At 42.8% G+C, this 18319-nt stretch overlaps 1 protein-coding gene across 1 annotated transcript in view; it reads right to left on the bottom strand.

The window, feature by feature from the left end:
• The window catches only part of TMEM233 (transmembrane protein 233), a 33574-nt gene extending 15969 nt beyond the window's left edge, over positions 1-17605 (bottom strand). Inside the window, exon 1 of the mRNA XM_063087914.1 lies at positions 17281-17605. Within this exon, the coding sequence (XP_062943984.1) occupies positions 17281-17466 (186 nt within the window). The 5' untranslated portion in view covers positions 17467-17605. The remainder of the gene's footprint in view (positions 1-17280) is intronic.
• Between the last annotated feature and the right edge of the window lie 714 nt (positions 17606-18319).

The raw sequence follows: 18319 nt of genomic DNA, 5'->3' as shown, positions 1-18319 counted from the left end.
TATTGCACTCAAGGGTCCCCTGCAGTGCCTTTTCCCTTTTCTCTGGGTCTGGACTCAAGTTGGCAAATGTAATTGTCATCACAAAACCTAACAAGAGTGTCCACATCATGGTCAGGTGCCTTGAACCAGCGAAGGTCACACTTTGACAGAAAAATGGACAAGTTCCTCTCTCCTGTAGTAAATACTAATGACATCATGGTCATTGTATGTAGTTATTCCAAGATTATTTATACCCCCCTTCCCTGGATGGACACATGATACTCAAATACCCACACAAGGAAAGTTGGCCAGGAACCAGAAGTGAGGGTGACTGTTTCTATGCTGAACCTCGAGAAGGCTGCAGCAGGGAGAGGCAAGACTGTTGCAAAGCCATGTAGCAGAGGCTCCTGGCTCCTGTACAGGCCACATCTCAAAGAAAGAGAGAAAAGAATAATTCCATAAATTTTGATAACTGGAGTTGAACACTGGTGGGTCTCATGTTCCAGGAATTTGTGACGCTTCATGCCAAATGGTAAAGCTACTGCACTGTCCTAAGCTGAGAAAACATGGAAAGTACTTCGTTCTTTCTTTCTGGTCTTTAGAGTGGAACTCTTAATACATCCCACATGGTACCCCAGACGAGACAGCATCATCTATGGGGTTGCTGCCAGTGTAGACTGGAGGTGAAACTCTTTAAAGTTATACTTTTTATATTCTCCCTGTATTGGTGGTTCCCAACCCTGGCTGTATCTTAGAATTTCCTGGGCTGGGGGGGGGAGCTTTAAAAAATTCCTATACCCAAGCCCCACCCCAGACCAACTGAATCAGGGTCTCTGCTGGTGGGGCCCCAGCACCTGTATTTTTTTGTGTGTGTGTGTGTGAAAGCTTTCCAGTTTGTTCTGAGGAGTAGCCAGAGTTGAGAAACACTGTCCTAGATACACATTCTTTCCTTCCTTCCTTCATCCGTTGATTTAAAAATTATTTATTGAGCACCAACTATGTGCCCTCATGGAGCTTGCATTCTAGTAGAGACTGAAAATAAATAAGTAAACATGCAAATAACCAAGATAACTACAGAATATTATAAGAAAATATGCAAGAAAAATGGGGTGGAGGAGGGGGCTGTCTCTGGGGTGGGAGCATGAAGACTGAGATCTGAAGCTCTGAGAGGAGTCAGGCCTGCAGAGAGCAGGGGAAGAGGATGCCTGCCAGGGAGAACAGCAGGAGCAAAGGTCTGGAGGTAAGAAAGAACTTTTTATTGAAAGTCCCCAAGAAAATTCAGTGAGACTGAGATGTAGGAGCAAGAGAGAGATGGAGACAGACAGAGAGAGAGATGAGATGAGGCCAGAGGGGAAGCCTCACATGATCATGGGTTACCATATTAAAATAATAGTTAATATTCATTGAGTATCTATTCTGTGCCAGGCCCTGGACTAACCACATTATGGGCATCATATAATTGAACTATTGCAATAACCCTCATGAAAATAAAAATCATTTTACAGATGAGGAAACTGAGACTCAGAGAGAGAAGCAAATAATGTTTCTGCCTTCAAAGGCAACTTTCTAAGGGGTCTACAAACTTAAGCAAAAGATAGTGAATTCATTGACAAAGCCCTTACAATAACTACTTTATTATGTCCAGAAGAACCTAAGAGCTAGATTTAATGTATTGTTTGATGCACTGGCACTATGTAGCTGACTTGATCCTAATTTAATAAAAATTTGCCCACTATAAAGAAAATAGGGCAAATATATCTCTAAGCTATGTTACTGATCTTACTGTTGAAAATTCATTCATTTTCTTTGTGCTTGCCCGCTGTCAAATTTCCACATTCACTCTCAAGCAAAATTAGCCCCCAAACACAAAATAATAACAATGGAAGACATTGTCAGTTATTTTTTATTTTAGCTTCCTCGTCATTCCAGATTAAATGAGTTCATATACGTAAAGTAGTGCCTGGGAATTAGTATGAATAAGCATTAGCCATTACTGATATTACTATTATTATAACAACATATGCTGATTGATGAAGGTGACAAAAATGAGCTATTAAATATACTTTTGTATGCTCCACATTCCCCTTACCCAATGCCCAGTGTTAAGACAAAACAGATCTCCATAAAAACCAAGAATCCTTCCATTAAATCCCCCTTTTCCTTGGAATGGCACAGAAGGCATGTTTCTGTCACCCGGAACAGGTAACACAGTGAGGCCTGAGCAGCCAGTAACACCTTAGTGTGAAGTAGCTTTTCTGGAAAGTTCCTGATATCTGATGATGCCCTATGAGGACAGAGAACAAATCACTTGTGCACAGGATGGGATTGGAACCCTGTGTGGCCTCAGCTTTAAACTATTCCTTGGCTCCCCATTGCCCTTGGAGAGACTTGTAGTCTTAGTTATGGCCTTGCCAACCCTGCAGGGCTGGGCCCTGCCTGCTCCTCACTGGGAACTTTCCTCCTTGCCCACCGCCTCCTCTTTCCTGCCCACCCTGTCCCTGCCTCCGTCTTCATCTGGGTCATTTCCTCTGCTGGAGCCCTCCTGGCTCTATGTCTCACATGGCTAGCACCTGCTCATTTCTCTGGTCTTGCTTACATTTTGGCTTCCCCATGGCAGGCCTCTCAGAACCCCCATCTTAAGTAGGTCCCCTGACCATGGTCAGTAGGCTCTGACTCAGCCCCAGGTTGTTTCCTTCATGGCTCTTGACATGAGTCACCATTACTTTATTCAGTTACCTGTTGACCTTTGGGAGTTTGTCTCTGCCCCTGCTCATGAGCTCCATGAGGGCAGAGACTATGTTTCTTTCTATTCACCACTTGACGACACTGAGCATTCCCTCAATATTTCTAATAAAAAAAGAAAAAAACTCATATAGCCAGATTTTAATTTTCCAACTTACAGTCATGCTTTGTTTGGAAACAGCCTTCTTATCCATACATTTGCCCACACATTTGGACAGTTGATGATTGCTGTTTTGTAAGAACATTTGGTTGACCAAACAGATGAAGCTCTATTTTTCTGTGATCCTAAAGTGATTAATTCTGTTAATTATCTGATTTTTTTTTGTTCCCCACACTACTGAAATATCAATATACAGATCTGGAAGATTAGATTAATTTTTTAGCTTTCACTTGATTTCGTATGAGAGTCCTGTAGACAGGACTCCATTGGGATCTTAGGTTTCTCAAAGTCAAGAGCTATTAGTATCCTCCAATTGTTTTATAAAGTGGGGAATCCTCTATGAGACTTAAGTTTGGGGACTATAACCTAACACTGGTCTTAGGTATTAGGATTCTTTCCCTAATCCCTAAGGCACTGTGCAGAGGTTAGCGTGCAGGCTCTGAGCCAGTCTGCTTGGGTTCCATCCCAGCTCTGCTACTTCCTCATGCAATCTTGAGCAAGTTATCTAACTTCTTGGTGCCTTGGCCTCTGCTTCCATAAATGGCATGATGATAAAAGAAGTACCTCATAGAATTTCCAGGCCTAAGAAAATTGAAAACAGATGTTTATACAAAAAACTTGTACACAAAAGTTCATGACAGTGTTATTCGCAAGAGCCAAAAAATGGAATCAACCCAAATGCCCATCAATGAATAAATGGAAAAATGAAATGTAGTATATCCATACAATAGAATATTATTTGGCCTTAAAAAGAAGGAAGTACTGATGCATGGTACAACATGGATAAACCTTGAAATCATGACGCTAAGTGAAAGAAGCCAGATGTGAAAGATCACACAATGTATGATTCCATTTATATGAATCCAAAATAGGTAAATCCATAGACAGAAAGTAGATTAATGGTTGCCAGGGGCTTTGGGGGGTAGGAGGAAGGGGAGATGGGGAGTGGCTGCTAATGGGTATGGGATTTTTTTGGGGGGTGGTGAAAATTTATTGGAATTAGATAGCAGTGCTGGTTGCGTATTCTTTTGAATATATTAAAAACCACTGAGCTGTATGTTTTTTTTTTTTTTTAAAGCAAGGCCCAGTGACAGAGCTTTTGCATCTTGAGGGCTCCAATGACTAACAGTGGTTCCCAGAGAGGTTGGTGGTGCCTTGTGAGAGATGATGGCAGGGCTTTGAGGCAGCCTGGGGGTGCCTGACGGTTACTGCAGTGACCACTGAAAGAAGCGGCCAAGCCATGCAGATGTTACAGTTAGCAGATTAGACTTTTGCACGAGCATGTGAGAAACACCCCCTAAAAAAAGAGAAAGGAGTTTTACAGGGAGTTGACTAAGCAGGAAAGGACAGGAACCAGTAAAACCTGGGCTATTATTTATTAATGTAAATTTCTAGCTCATTAATGTCTAGGGAAGCTGAGACTCAGACAAAATAGACCCTGCTTCTTCAATGATCAAATTAGCTTTGAGTAGTTGTTGCAGTTTGCAGTGAGGGCTGAAATAAGAATAAACTGAGAATTGGTGCTAAATGTGGGAGCAGGTTGCACTGAGACCAGGCAAAGTAATGGTTTAAGGGCTCTTGTGGGACACCCCACTGGGTAACAGAAGCCCTAGCTCTCTATTATGTGGCCTATCCTAGGATTCCATCCTGGGGGAGTTACATACATTTTAAGTGGATGACACAGATGACATAGCATATGTCCATGGAAGCTGTTTCTTCCCCAGGTCCTTTGCACATCCAGCCCTGCCCAGATGGTTGCCTTCCCATCCTTCAGCCTTTGCTGACTGCCCTCTCTAAAGCGGAATCTCTTCTCTCCACCACCTGCCTCCACTAGTCCTTCCCCCTCCGACCTCCCTGTTTATTCTCTTCACGGTGTTTATCACTTTCTGAAATGATCTTGTTTATCTGCTTCCTTGTGTATAGTCCGTCTCCCCAACTTGGATATAAGTTCCTGGAAAGCCAAGTCCTAGGCTGTCTCCTTTGACAAGCAGGGGGTAGGTTGTGGTTTCCAGTGCTGCCCATGGAGGGATGGACAAGCTTGTCCAATTTCAGGGCAGAGTGTTAGCAAGCCCCTTTCTCATTTCTTTATTTCCTTTGTCTTATTTCTCAACTGGTTCAGAATTCTTGGGGGGAAGAAGAGTGGTTAATTCACTGACTCAACATGGAGGCCACCTCTAGTCACTGAGAACCCAAAATGTCAGCCGTACAAGGCTTGCATTTATCTCCAGGGCTGCCATAGTGCTCGACACATAGTAGGAGTTCAAAAATTGTTGAATGAATAAAGGAATGAGTGAGTATGGGAGAAACTCCCACCCTGCTTTCTACTCTTGAGGAATGGTGGCAGGAAGATTCCCAGGTTTTCTGGAACCTTCTTTGAGGAGATCACATGTCTGTTGCACTCAAGTGTTGCTTCTTCATGTTGGCTTTAAGCTCTCCTTCCTCATCTGAATTCTCTCTCCTAGCATTTCCCTTTAAACTTCAGAGCCAACTGCCACCCCAACCTGCTTTTTACTGAAGAGACAGTGCAGCTCTAGGGGAAAGATCATAAACCACACGTCTTTCAAAAACATGAAGAATTGACCTCAGGAGCATCGGGTGCCCCTTATGTGGTTGGGAGACAGAACCACCACGGGAGCTTCCATTAGTGGAGGCAGAGAAAAAGCTACTTCTTACCATTTCAGGCTAAAAAATCCCACTGGAATCAGAACAAAAACAACAGAACTGTTGATGTTTTTCAAGCATTTACTTTGTGACAGGAACTGTGCTAAGCTGTTGTTTCTCTGTCCTTAGAGGTTTTCAAGATTAGAATAAAACAGCATTTGTCTTGGGTTAACTAAAGAGCTGACCATTTCATATGATTTAGAGCAAGGATCACCTCCTGGGATGCAGAAGAATGAACCACGTCCTCCTACTTGCCAAAGATTTTTTCTTTTTATCGTCTTTAGAAAAATGCTTATTTCTAACTGGAAATGAGCTCTAAACACTTTTTTAATAGAAAATTTGGAAAATATTAAAAACTTATTATAAGAATATTTGAAACTAGAATAGCAGAGATTTATCAAGTACTTTGCATGTTATCCCATTCAATTCACATAACAGTCCCTTGGAGGTAGGTGATATTGTTTCCAATTTACAGAGGAGAAAACTGAAGCTCAGATCAGGTAACTTGATCAATGTGACAGAACAATAAGCAGGAGAGCCAGGATTCAAACCCTGGTGGGCCTGATAATAGAGGTTGTGCTCTTAACCTGTACATTATAATTGTCTATAATCCTGCCACTGAGAGAAAAATCATTGCAGACATTTGGGCATACTTTCTAGGCTTTTCTACCCCATGCCTGTTTATGCATATATATACATATAGGTGTGCTGGGTACTTTCAATTGATAAAGAATGTGGAATCTCACTGCACATACAATTTTCTATTCTGTCCTGTTTTTCCATTTGATTCTTTACACTATTTCCCTGTATTATAAAAATTTTTCAAAAACCTGATTCTAACAGTGCTGTAATATTCCATGTTGTAAATAGATGTATTATGATTTACCTAGTCAATCTCCTATGTTGAAATCAATATTTATATCACTCTCAAATTTTTCACATGTATAACAACAACAAATATTAATTAAGCAGTTACTCTGTGCTAGGCACCATGCTGCACATTTATTAACTGATTTTATCATTTACTTCGTAACTATTTACATCTAATGTGCAATATTATGCCTTTCCATTTAGTTAAAGTTTAAAAATTTTAATCTCTTGGTGAAGCTTTCTTTGTATGGATCTTGCATGTTTCCTAAGTTTGTTTCTGGTATTAATTTTTTTTTGCTTTTGTGAATATGTCAATATTCTGATCTGTTGAGCTGCCAATACTGAAATCCTAATTTTAGAATGCATTCCCTTTTCTTCAAACTACCTCTTCTCTCTTTCAAAGACATCCTCATTTTCTTTATCCCTTTATCTCTAGTACATATTTGGCCAGTGGGAAGCAAGTGAGGTTTTGTCTTTTTCTCTGTCTGTCTCTCCCTGTCTGTCTCCCTTTCTCTCCCTCCCTTTCCCTCTCCTCCCCAACCCCCCAACATCAATGCCTCAACAGTCTGAGGTACTTTTGTCCAAGCGTAAGAACTCTCTTTATATAGATCAGTATTACTTTAGATTCCAAACTCCTAGACAGCAGACTCCCACCAAAATAGCTTGATGTATGTTGGCACTTGGTAGATATTTTTAGTAATAACGCCTGAGTTTTCAGATGACTTTGGGGTTTCTTGTTTAGATTTGCTTGCTCCGTAATTTCTGTGCCTGAAGGTAGTGCTGGGAATTCTGAGACTGAGCTTCCAGATTACCTCTTCATCACCAATAATTCATTCATGTTTGTCAGTCTCCTTCTTGAGCTTTTAGGTTTTTTCTTCCCATAAATATCGTCAAGGACAACTGAGAATTGCCCTTTTGCCCATCTATCATCAAAGCCAAAAGCTAGAGAGGAATTCTGTCATGCTTGATTGAAAGTATTATATGATGCTTCTTATATCACTGGGGTAAGCCTATTAAAAGAGAAAGCTTCCAGAATATCAAAGCTGTGTTCCTATCAAAGGACAAGGCATAGCCATCTGATTACATTGGTTCAAGAGACTAGACTGTAAACTCCATGGGAGCAGGGACTATCACCTTTGATTTTGTCCACTAGTGGTACCTTTCCAAGCCTCAGCTTACTCATGAATAAATAGGGAGAGCAACTTGCTTGCATACCTTGCTGGGATTTTGCAAGGAACAAGTGAAATTGTGTTGAAATAAAAATACTTGGAAAGCAAAGACATATACAAATATTTTAACAACAGCAACAACAATAATAGCAATATCACACTACTATAAGAATCATCCAGAACAAAGAACAAATTAAGTTATCAGAAGAGGGAGTTAAATATAGGTGGTCTCCTTCAGTTTGGAAATAGGAGGTATAATGAAAAGGGTAAAGGGAAGAGAAAGACAAATTTCTGAATTTCACCTGTAGAAAAAAAGAATTATGGAACAAGAATATCAGCAAAAGTTTGGCTGGGGAGACTCATTAAAAGCCTAGGTTGGAAGAAAGAGGAGAGAGGTGGGTCTACAGAGCAAGGAGGTTAGGGATGGAGCACCCTGCAACCCCCATGTCAGCAAAAAAAAAAAAAAAAAAGTGAGAACCAATGTATCATTTAGAACGGTATTTCCCAAAGTGTGTCCTGTGGCATACTAGCTTATGACCGATCAAAGGATTCCAGGCAAATGCTTAGTAAATGCCCCATGCTATACTGCTCCACTAAAGAGCCACAAGCACAGTGGTTTGCAAAAGGAAGCTCCAAAGGCTAGAAAACCATTCCCTTTTGCTTCACTTAGCATCTGAATTCTCATTTTCATCCTCCCACTCTCCTCTTCCTTTTTTGGTAAAATTTATTAACATTAGGCAGAACCCGCTGTCTGAGAAGCATGGATTTGGAAAGTCTGAATTAATTCTTGAACTTGCAGGACTGGAGGTTTTCAGGTATGTTCAGGCTCACATTTCTGGATGAGGGGTTTTGAATTAAAGAGTGTCATGACCTGAACTAGCAAATTGAGAATAAAGACCAGTAGCAGATGTGGGCCCATTGGTCTGCAGTGTAAGGATATCAGTGAGCTCCAGACCAGCCAGGAAAATTATCCTTGGGAACCAAGCCTTGGCCAACCTCTCAGTCACCCTTGGCACTTGTGTGGGTCTCCTGGATAATTTTCAAAAAAGTTTTGGCAGAAATGAAGAACATGGCTGGGGAAGGGAAGGGAATCCTCAGAGACAAAGGTAGGAGGAGACTTAGGCCTATATAGACATTCATTCATTCATTCATTCATCCATTCATCATTATCCATTCATCCATCAAACCTTTGTTACATGCTGACTGTGTGCTTGGCATTGTGCTAAGAGCTGGAGCTAACATTGCAATCTCACGGGACTCACACACACAAATAAGTGTAAGGAAGAAAAGACAGTCCAAGAGAAATTTGAGTGCAGTATAGTGAGGTACAACTTTGGGTGAGAGAGAGAGAGGGCAATCAAGAAAGGCTTCATGGAGGAGAGGTGATTTTCCAACTGAACCTTGAAAGAAGAGTGAAATCTGCATTTTAACAAGATCCTAAGGTGATTAAAGCTTGAGAAGAACTGTTCCAGGATGTGAGTCCTGCTTGGCCTCCCCTTGGTGATTATTTGAACGTATCTTCCAAAGTCATCATCAAAATTCACAAATTATAAGTCAGAAATAGTTTGCTTATTAATTAATGATGAACTCCACCTGTACTATGCCTGCTTGGCCAATTTGTTTAACAGTCGCGGTCTTGTTATCTTACCTGCCATTCATTTGGGCAGTGTTTAATGACTTTGGAAGGGAACATTTCTTTCTGGATTTATTTATTTACTTTTTACTTTTTATTATGGAAAAATTTAAAGGGTAAACAAAAATTGACAGAATAATCTAATGAATTTCTGTGTTCCTGGAACTCAGATTTAACAACTACCCATTAGTTGTCAATCTTGTTTTATTTATATCTCTACATATTATGCTATGATAAATCCAGCCATTAAAGCATTTCAACAGCAAATTAAAATGGCATTTAAAATGTATTTTCTTTGATAGGAACACAAACCAACATTTTGAAATAGATGTAGCCTGTACCACCAATGATCTACGGTTGAAAGGACTCTAACAGTAGTTTCAATTCTAGATTCCCAAATACTGAATGTCAGTGGCCACCCTCTCCACATAGTGGCAAAACTCAAAAAAGTAGTCAACAAGACAGGGGCTGCTTGGGAGACATGCATATCTATAAAATATAGGGGTGTCTAGAAAAGAGCCTTTGCATAGGACACCCTTCAGAGAAAGTCTTTATCATCTGAAACTATCTGAATGCTCTTTAGAGCTTCAAGCAGAGAAATTCATAAGAAATAAGCTGGCTGGTTAGCTCACTTGATTAGAATGTGGTGCTGATAACACCAAGGTCAAGGGTTCAGATCCCTGTACTGGCCAGCTGCCAAAAAAAAAAAAAAAAAAAAAAAAAAAAGACAGGAAGGGAGGAAGGAAGGAAGAAATGAATAAGAAATAAGTCACAGGGGTCCATAATATTAATACCTCATTTCTCAGGTGACAATCATGTGGAAAAAGCTTGAGAGAAGTCACAAAGAGAGATCCAGTAAATACCAGCATTCAGAGTTCCAACTGGTAGGCAGTGTCAGACCCGCTGAGTCAGCTGCCTGGACCAAGACCTGTTATTTCCAAGTTCTGCCCTCATCACTGAAAAAAATCTTCCCTCTGAACCTAATGAAGTCCACATAAAATAGAGTGTTGGTGGATGAGCAGTCCTTGGTGGAGCCTGGTTCAGATAAGAAGAACACCTGGTTTGGTTTGTCTTTTACTCTGTGGGTATTAAAGAAAGTTTCTTTTGGACCGCAGACCTTGTCTTCCAGACCAGGTGTGGTCAGGCTTGGGGTAGGTCTGCGGCTTACTGTGCCAGCCTGTGACCAGATAATGGACTGGGACAGTGGCTTTGGACCAACCATCCCTATCAACTGCATCTTCTGTGGGTTTATGACACTGGCTGCCTTGTTTTGAGGAGGATTTCTCTGTGCTTCTTCTCTGTGTTGGATCTCTTTTCTGGGTTTCATGCTTTCTTCTGTCTTGATTTATTACCTTCTTTTGGGGAGCACATCTTCCCATGACTTCCTGAAAAAAGGCGTATGGCAGGCAATTTTTTTTTTTGAGATCTTGAAATGTCTGAAAATGTCTTTATTTTTCTCTGTTCTTTAGATAAGTCTAGAATCTAAGTTGGACATAATTTTCCTGAAGGATTTTGAAGTTATTTTTTAAAACTATTGTTTAGCTTTCAGAATTACTGATAAGAATTCTGAAGTTATTATAAATCTATATGTGGTATATATTTATTCTCTTTGAAAGTTTATAGGATTGGAGAGAAATTTTACCCTTCAATATATGAAATTTCTCATCTCATTCATTTTATTAGGTATTGGGGTATTCTTTCAATCTGGAAACTCATGCATTCAGGTCTGGGAAATTTCCCTATATTATTTATTTGATAATTTCCTGTCTTCAACTTTCACTGTTCTTTTCTTTTTCTGGAATTTTCTGAGTAGATGTTAGATTTCTAGGAATAACTCTCAAATTTTATTATATTTTCTTGACTATTTTTTAATCTTTTTTTGGAATACTTCTTTCTTTTATTTTTTATTGTGATAAAATATACATGACATAACATTTACCATTTTAACCATTTTTAAGTATTACAGTTCAGTAGTATTAAGTACATTCACATTGTTGTGTAACCATCACCACTATCTGTCTCCAGAACTTTTCCATCCTCAGAATTGAAGCTCTGTACCCAGTAAACAATAACTCCCATTTCTCCTTCCCCCAGCTCCTCACCACCACAGTTCTTTCTGTCTCCATGAATTTGACTACTGTAGGTACTTCATGTAAGCAGAATCATGTAATACTTGTTCTTTTGTGACTGGCTTCTTTTCCTTAGCATAATGTCTTCAAGGTTGATTCAAGCTGTAGCATGTGTCCTACCTTTAAAAGCTGAGTAATATTTGATTGCAGGTATATACCACATTATTTTTTATCCATTCATCCATCGATGGACACTTGGGTTGCTTCCAGATTTTCTACCTTTGTGATTTTTGTATTACTTCCTTCAGGTTCCCTCACCCTTCACTTACTTCTTCATATTTTTAATTCCCAAGAGCTGTTTTGCTTCTATGATTGTTTTATTTTTTTCAACCTGTTCTTGTCTTGTGGACACAACGTGATTTCTTGTCTCTCAGGCAGAGGATGTTAATCATTTATTCTTGAAGTTTTCTTCTATTTCTTACATTATTTATTTATTTACACTCTATTTCTTCTGTAAATCATAGATCTCTTATTTCAGAAGAATTTCTCAAATGTCTGTTTATCTTTGGCTGCCTCTTCATATTTGAAGGTGAGATACTGAAAAACTGCTTGGAAGTTCTGTGGATGAAGACAGAGCTTGTCAGTGAGTGGACATCCCGTAGCATGACTGGATGGGATTTCATCATTTCTTTGGAAGACTCCAAAAAGTTGTTTTTTTGAACTGGTCACTTCATTGGAGAAAAATTCTCTAATCTCCTGTCTGGAAGTCAGAGTAAGGGAGCCAAGTAGGGGTAGGTGCTTCCTTGTTCAACGTGCCGACTTTCCATTAATCCCTTTCTCAGTGTGGCCCCTCAGCTCTACTGTCAACTGTGCCTGGTGTCTAGAGTCATTCTGTTTAATCTCACCAGAGAGCATATCTTCCATCTTCTGTCAGGGTTGGTCAGAAAGTAGGTGCCTGGCTTCTTGGGATGGTAGGTGATCTCCGTCAGTCTAAAGACTTAAACAGACTTTCAAAGATTCCTCCTCTCTTCAGCCCTACCCTTTATTCCTAAAGGCAGTATCTTCAATTGGCACCTCCAGTTTTTTTTAGCCATCCTAGACTTTTGCAAGGCAAATAGACTTTCTTCTTGTTGGACGCTCTTTCTTCAGGATTTAGATTTCAGTGTTATCTACTCTGTCAAGGCTGAACTAGCCATTTTCCATCCTCTAAGATTTTGTCACCCCTCTCATTTATTTTCCTGTTCTAATTTGTCTTTTTAAATTTACTTACTATCATTTTAAGTGGTTTCAGGAGGGAGTGGAGAAAAATAGATATGTTCAATACTCCATGCTTAACCAAAAGTCCTCCTTGCTTATTTGTATATGTCTCAGTTTAGCATTAATATTTACCTTTAGGCTGCAACAAATATTTATGCCGGTGGCATGCCCACTGGTCATTGTTTTTATTCTTATCAAATTTTCTAGTCTCAATAAAAACAGAAACATTGGTACTGGAAAAGGTAAAGGCTTGCATCCCTAGAATATACATCTTAATTATAATCATCATCATCATCAATACTTATTGAATTCTATCTGTGTTCTAGGCAGTGAGCTGAAAACCTTTAACTTTTATCATTTAATATCCACAATTGCACTTGGGTAAGTACTATTACAACCCCTATTTTACAGGATGGAAAAATCAAGCTTGAGAAAGATTGAGACACTTGCATAAAATCATAAACATAGCAAATAGAAGAAAAAGATTTGAACCTCCATGGTTGGTCTCAAGACAGGTTCTGTAGGTGTGAGGGAGAAGAAGTTCTGATGAAAGAAGGCTTATAAACCACCCAATCAAAAGTCATTGGCTATTTTGTAGCCATAATGAGAGTGACCAGTTGGTTCAGTTATGCAAATGATTGCATCATGATGTCATCAAGGACTGAGGGCTGGTATTGACTCCACTACAGTCTTCTGAGTCAAGTAGCAAATTCCAGCTGCAAAAGTCACCCTAAATTTGCCAGCACTCTTGCACTTTGCCTTGATCCTCACTTCTTCCAGATCCTGGAGGGCAGAGACCTTGCTGATCTTATTTAACACCTTAGAGATAAAGGAATGTACCAGTGCCTGGGACAGAGCCTAACATATAATAAGTGTTCAATACATGTTTGTTTACTGAACAGACATTCTTTCTCTAGGGTTGAGGATTGTATTAGGAAATTGTGGGGTTCAGATGGAATAAACAGAGATAACCGGGGGGTGAGGGTGGGGGGATGGGTGGGAATACGATGAATGAAGTCTGAAAACCAACCTGAGCTCCACTTACCACGCAGTGTGCCCTAGTGCAGGGCTGTGCCTGCATGGAGGAAGGGTGCCTTATTTAAACTCACACTAAGGTAAAATATGGGCTAGCAACAACAGTCCAGTCTGGGGGGACATCTTGAGATATATGTCCCCCAAATTGAGTACAGGTTAAGTGCACTTTCAAAAAATAGACTTTCAATACATAGAAGAACAAAGACTTCTGCATCCTCTGCCACTGTCTATGCTTGACCCACCAACATTTTGATACAAGATGTGTTGTTCTGAAATTCACCTGTGGTGGGCTGCTCATAATCCCCAGGGTGCCCCTGGATCCACATGGGGTAGCGGAGAGAACACAGATACCCGCAGCTAGAAGAACACTCTTCTCAAATGTATACTTTTCAAGTAGTTTTATTCTCCAATGCTAGTCAACTTTGTGATTTTACAGAAGCCTTCTGAGGCTTGGTTTAATAAATAAACATATTGTTTTGAGGTTACTGGCTTTTTTTAGCAGTCTGGGAACAAGTTATTTTGAGCCTTGCCCATATTTTCCACACATTCATGTTTCTATCAATTTGCATTGTCTTACAGTGTTTCTTAATTGGGGTGCTATTGGTGTTTGGGATTGCCAATTCTTCACTGGGGGACAGTCCCTAGCAATGTGGGACATTAGTACTTTGGGTCTTTCCACCAAATGCTGGTAGTGCCCTAGATCATTGAGACCACCACAGATGCTCTCCCACATTAGCAAATGCTTCCATGGTGAATGGGACAAACCCCAGTCGAGCTCCCCAGGCAAATCATTGCTGTGCCTGAAATTATCATGAATTACAGATAAATGAGATTTGAAGAGAGCCAGGTGTGAACATTACAAGACACCCTTGGGGAAGCACACAGGGGCAGAATTGGTTGGCCACCTTCCTCCTGCACACCCTTCCTCCTCCTCTCTGTCATTTGGAGTTTGGCGTCTTCGTGGTGAAACTTATCAAGCCCAGATCTGCACTATATCAATGGGAAACCACTTCCAGTACCTTAGAGAGAGTAAAATAGGGAGGGCATAGGAGGCACGTTTTAGAATATGGGTTTCAATAGTTTGATGGTCTGTGTGTTTTTGTATGTGACATATGATGTCTCTATGTTCCAAATGTATCCATTTGTCTGACAATTATTGTGAATACCTAGGACAATGCTGAGGGCTTGACAGGCTTTATTTTATTTCATCCTTATAACAGTTTTGCTCAAGTTTAAACACCTTTCACATTCCCATTTTATAGATGAAGAAACAAAGGCTTTAAGAAGGTATGAAACTTGCTTAAAGTCAACTTTCTGTCTTTAGTGTCTATCTTCTGGCAATCTTGAAAAAGGTTTGGGTGAGGGAATTGGGATGAAGAGATTAGAGAAACAAGTTTCTATTCAAAGCATGTACAAGCCTTATCCCTCAGGGTACAACGAGTGGCATTATTAGTATCCAACCTGTCACTACCAGATGGAGTGTTAGCTCATCTCAGACCAATGAGGGTAAAAGCCTTTTCAGGGAGGTTTCTAAGTGGCAATGGGAAAGAGATGAATTTGCTGTTCCATTAATAAACCAAGACCGAGTGTGGGCAACAGTCCCAGCCAGAGAGTCTGCTGCTGCCTGGAGATTTGACTGTGGCATCGTTTCCCGCCTCTCTGCAAAACATGCAAGACCGGATCTCTGGGGAGAGGAAGGAAGGCAGGAAATTGGCTGATTGGTCCTAAGGAACCTGATGCTGGCTTCCAGGGCTCCAGGAGGGGAAAAAGAGCAGCAGGAGTAAAATAAACATGATGGTCCATTAACACCATTCATGCATGTATTCATTTCATAATATTTATTAAGCATCTACCATGTGCCAGATTCCCTTCCAGGTGCTGATGATACAGCAATAAACAAACTGACATAAAGCTAAAATTCTAATGTTGGGACACAGACAGTAAACATTTTACTAAATAAAATAATATATCAAATGCAGACAAAAGCTTTGGAGAAAAAGCAGCAGAGGAGGGGGAATATAGCCTGTGGCAGATTTTGATTTTAAACAGGGATCAGAGAAGGCCTCATGAAGTGACATTTGAGTAAAGATCTTATAAAAATACTATACTGGGGACTGTCCTAAGCCTTTACAATTATTTCATTAATGCTTACAACGACCCCAAGAAATATGGCTATGGGTATTCCAGTTTTACAAAGACACTGACGTTCAGAGAGAGGCAGTGACTTCGAAGATCCTAACTAGTAAGTGGTAGAACTGGGATTTGAACCCAAGCAGTCGGAACTTTACAGCCTGCAGGCTTGAATGTTGGTGCAGACAACTTACAAACCAGGTTTGGGAAAGGGCAAGTTGCGGGTGCAAATGGAGTCTCTGTGGGTACCCACGAAGCGAATATGGTGCCACGCATGGACAAGTGTGGGCGGACTTGGTGGGGGAGGTGGGGTGGCTTGCGATATTCACCAAGCTGAACCAGGACTCTCCGTCTGTGGCCTGGGAGTTCCGTCGCCCAGAGGCAGGCGTGGTGGGCCAGTGGGGGAGGAAGCGCAACTACAAGGGTTGTCCCGGGACAGTGCCGGTACGAACCTCACCCCGCCGCCACCCCCGGGCCAGCTGCTCCAGTCAATAAGGCGAGGACCTCGTAGGCGCTCGTAGCCCTCCTGGTGGGGTTCGCCGGGGAATTCCTACGAGGGTTGGAGAAGGCCGCTTGGCTGAGCCCCAGAAGAGCGGACCGGAGGCGCGCAGTTCGGGAGGCGGGCGCGCAGAGCAGAGTCCCCAGTGCATTCCCGGGAGCGCGCCGGGCGCGGGACAAAATGGTGAAGGGGAGCCTGGCAGCCCTTGGGGAGGCCCCGGGGGTCAGTGCGCAGCAAATGGGGGAGGAAACACGGCGCACTGGGGTAGAAAGAGGCAAACTCGCACTTTGCAGGTGAGAGGGGAGCAGGGGGCGCTCAGGAAAGGCCTGGAGATATAGCTGGTGTGAGTCATCCCCAGGCTCGCCAGAAAGTGGGTGCCAGAGAGAGAGGCAAGCAAGGAGAAGGAACTGGGCGTAGGAAGGAGCGAGAAGAACTATTGCCACGGAGAGAACGTGCCGTTACAAAGCGCAGGATCAAGAGTCAGGGAGGGGGCGTAGAGAATTTCCTGGGGACCCTCGGAGAGTGGCCGAGGCGACGCCCTGGGGGCGGCAAAGAGAGAAAGGAGCATATGGTGAGACACAGACAGTCCTGGACGCTGGAGAGCAGGAGCAACGAGCTCCGCCGGGAAGGGGACATAAAGCCTGCGCGCTCAGAGAATGGGGCGTACGGTGCCTGCTAGGGTGGCTCGCATTGGGGCCCTAGAAGAGTGGGTGGAGACGGCTCCGGTGAATGCCTAGGAACGCCGGAGGACGCAGGGAGAAGCGGCAAAGTCCACGGAAGAACTTCTCCACTTGGAAAGAGAGCGCACCATGGGCGCTGGAAAGAAGAGGAGAGCTCGCCTAGGGAAGGCTTGGCCAGGGCCCTGAGCACCACAAGGAGCGCAGAGGAGGTGCTGCCGATGGCTGTGGGAAGAGCTCCGGGAGCCTGAGAAAGATGCGAAGGACAAAAGAAAAAAAAACGCCTAGCGCGCGGGGCCGAGAGGAAGGGAGCCACAGAGAGCGCGCTGCGTCCCCAGGAGGGGCGCAACTCCGCCCGGGTCTCTCCTCCCAGGCTGCCTCTGGCCCTAACTCACTCACCATGATGGAGAAGACCAAAGCCACGATGTTGATGGGGTACGCGGGGCAAAAACACGAGACGATGGTGAGCCACAGGTAGTTCTTGGGTATGGGTACGTCCTCCTCGGTCTTGTCATCCTCAGTGTTGGCTTCGGGACTGCTGTCCAAAGCCCTCTTGAAGTCGGAGCTGGGGTCGTACTCAGACATGGGCGAGGCCGGCGGCGCAGGGACGGCAGACGAGCGCACGGTCCGCGCGGTCTGGGGCTCTAGCCGCCGGCTCGTGGCGCGGCTCTGAAAAGCCAGCGGCGCGGGGCTCAAGGGAGACGTGACCTCACCCCTCCTGCGTCCTCCCCCTGCACCCGCCCGTGCTCGGGGACCCGTGCCAAGAGCCTCCCCGCAAGGACGGAGGGAGGGAGGGAGGGGAGGCGGGGCGGAGAGGGCGCCAGTCAACCTGAGAAGCGGGAAAGGCAGACGAAGACACCGCACCCCCGGACCGACAGACCCAGAGACCATCGGACAGACTCACAGAGAAGTCTGGAATAAAAAGAGGCTCAGGGAAGGGGGAAGCGAAGGCCCTTTCAGTTCTAAACTGGTCAGCTCCCGGGCTGGAGCTGACCAGCTCATTTTTTAAAGCCACTGAATTTTAATACATTTAGACCGGACAGGATGCACCCCATCCAGTTGGCATCAGACTCGCTACTTCCTCTTAACATCTTACTTTCACTGTCTGGCTCCTGAGGCATTTAATGTGCCTCCTCGGCCTCAGCCCCTTCTTCCACTCAGAACTTGATATTCTGAAACATACTCAGTTACACAGTATTTTGAACCTGAGATCCATTATTGCAAATATTTCACCAAAAATCCAGGTATCCTGAGCTGGCAGGACCACAAAGAAATGAAAGTAACTTATCACGCACAGTCTCAAAACAGTCGCTCACATCATCATACTCGAAAGTATTAATCATCTGCTTGGCATTCTCAGAACATGAACTGATCGTCTGGGATGTTCTCACTTACCGCATGGGGTCGTTGTTATTTGGCTATCTCTCTCATTGGACTG

This window comes from Cynocephalus volans, chromosome 2 (assembly GCF_027409185.1).
Source record: "Cynocephalus volans isolate mCynVol1 chromosome 2, mCynVol1.pri, whole genome shotgun sequence".
In the NCBI taxonomy this organism is placed as follows: domain Eukaryota; kingdom Metazoa; phylum Chordata; class Mammalia; order Dermoptera; family Cynocephalidae; genus Cynocephalus; species Cynocephalus volans.
Note: the sequence above shows the minus strand (reverse complement) of the source record. Positions and strands in the feature narration are given on the sequence as shown.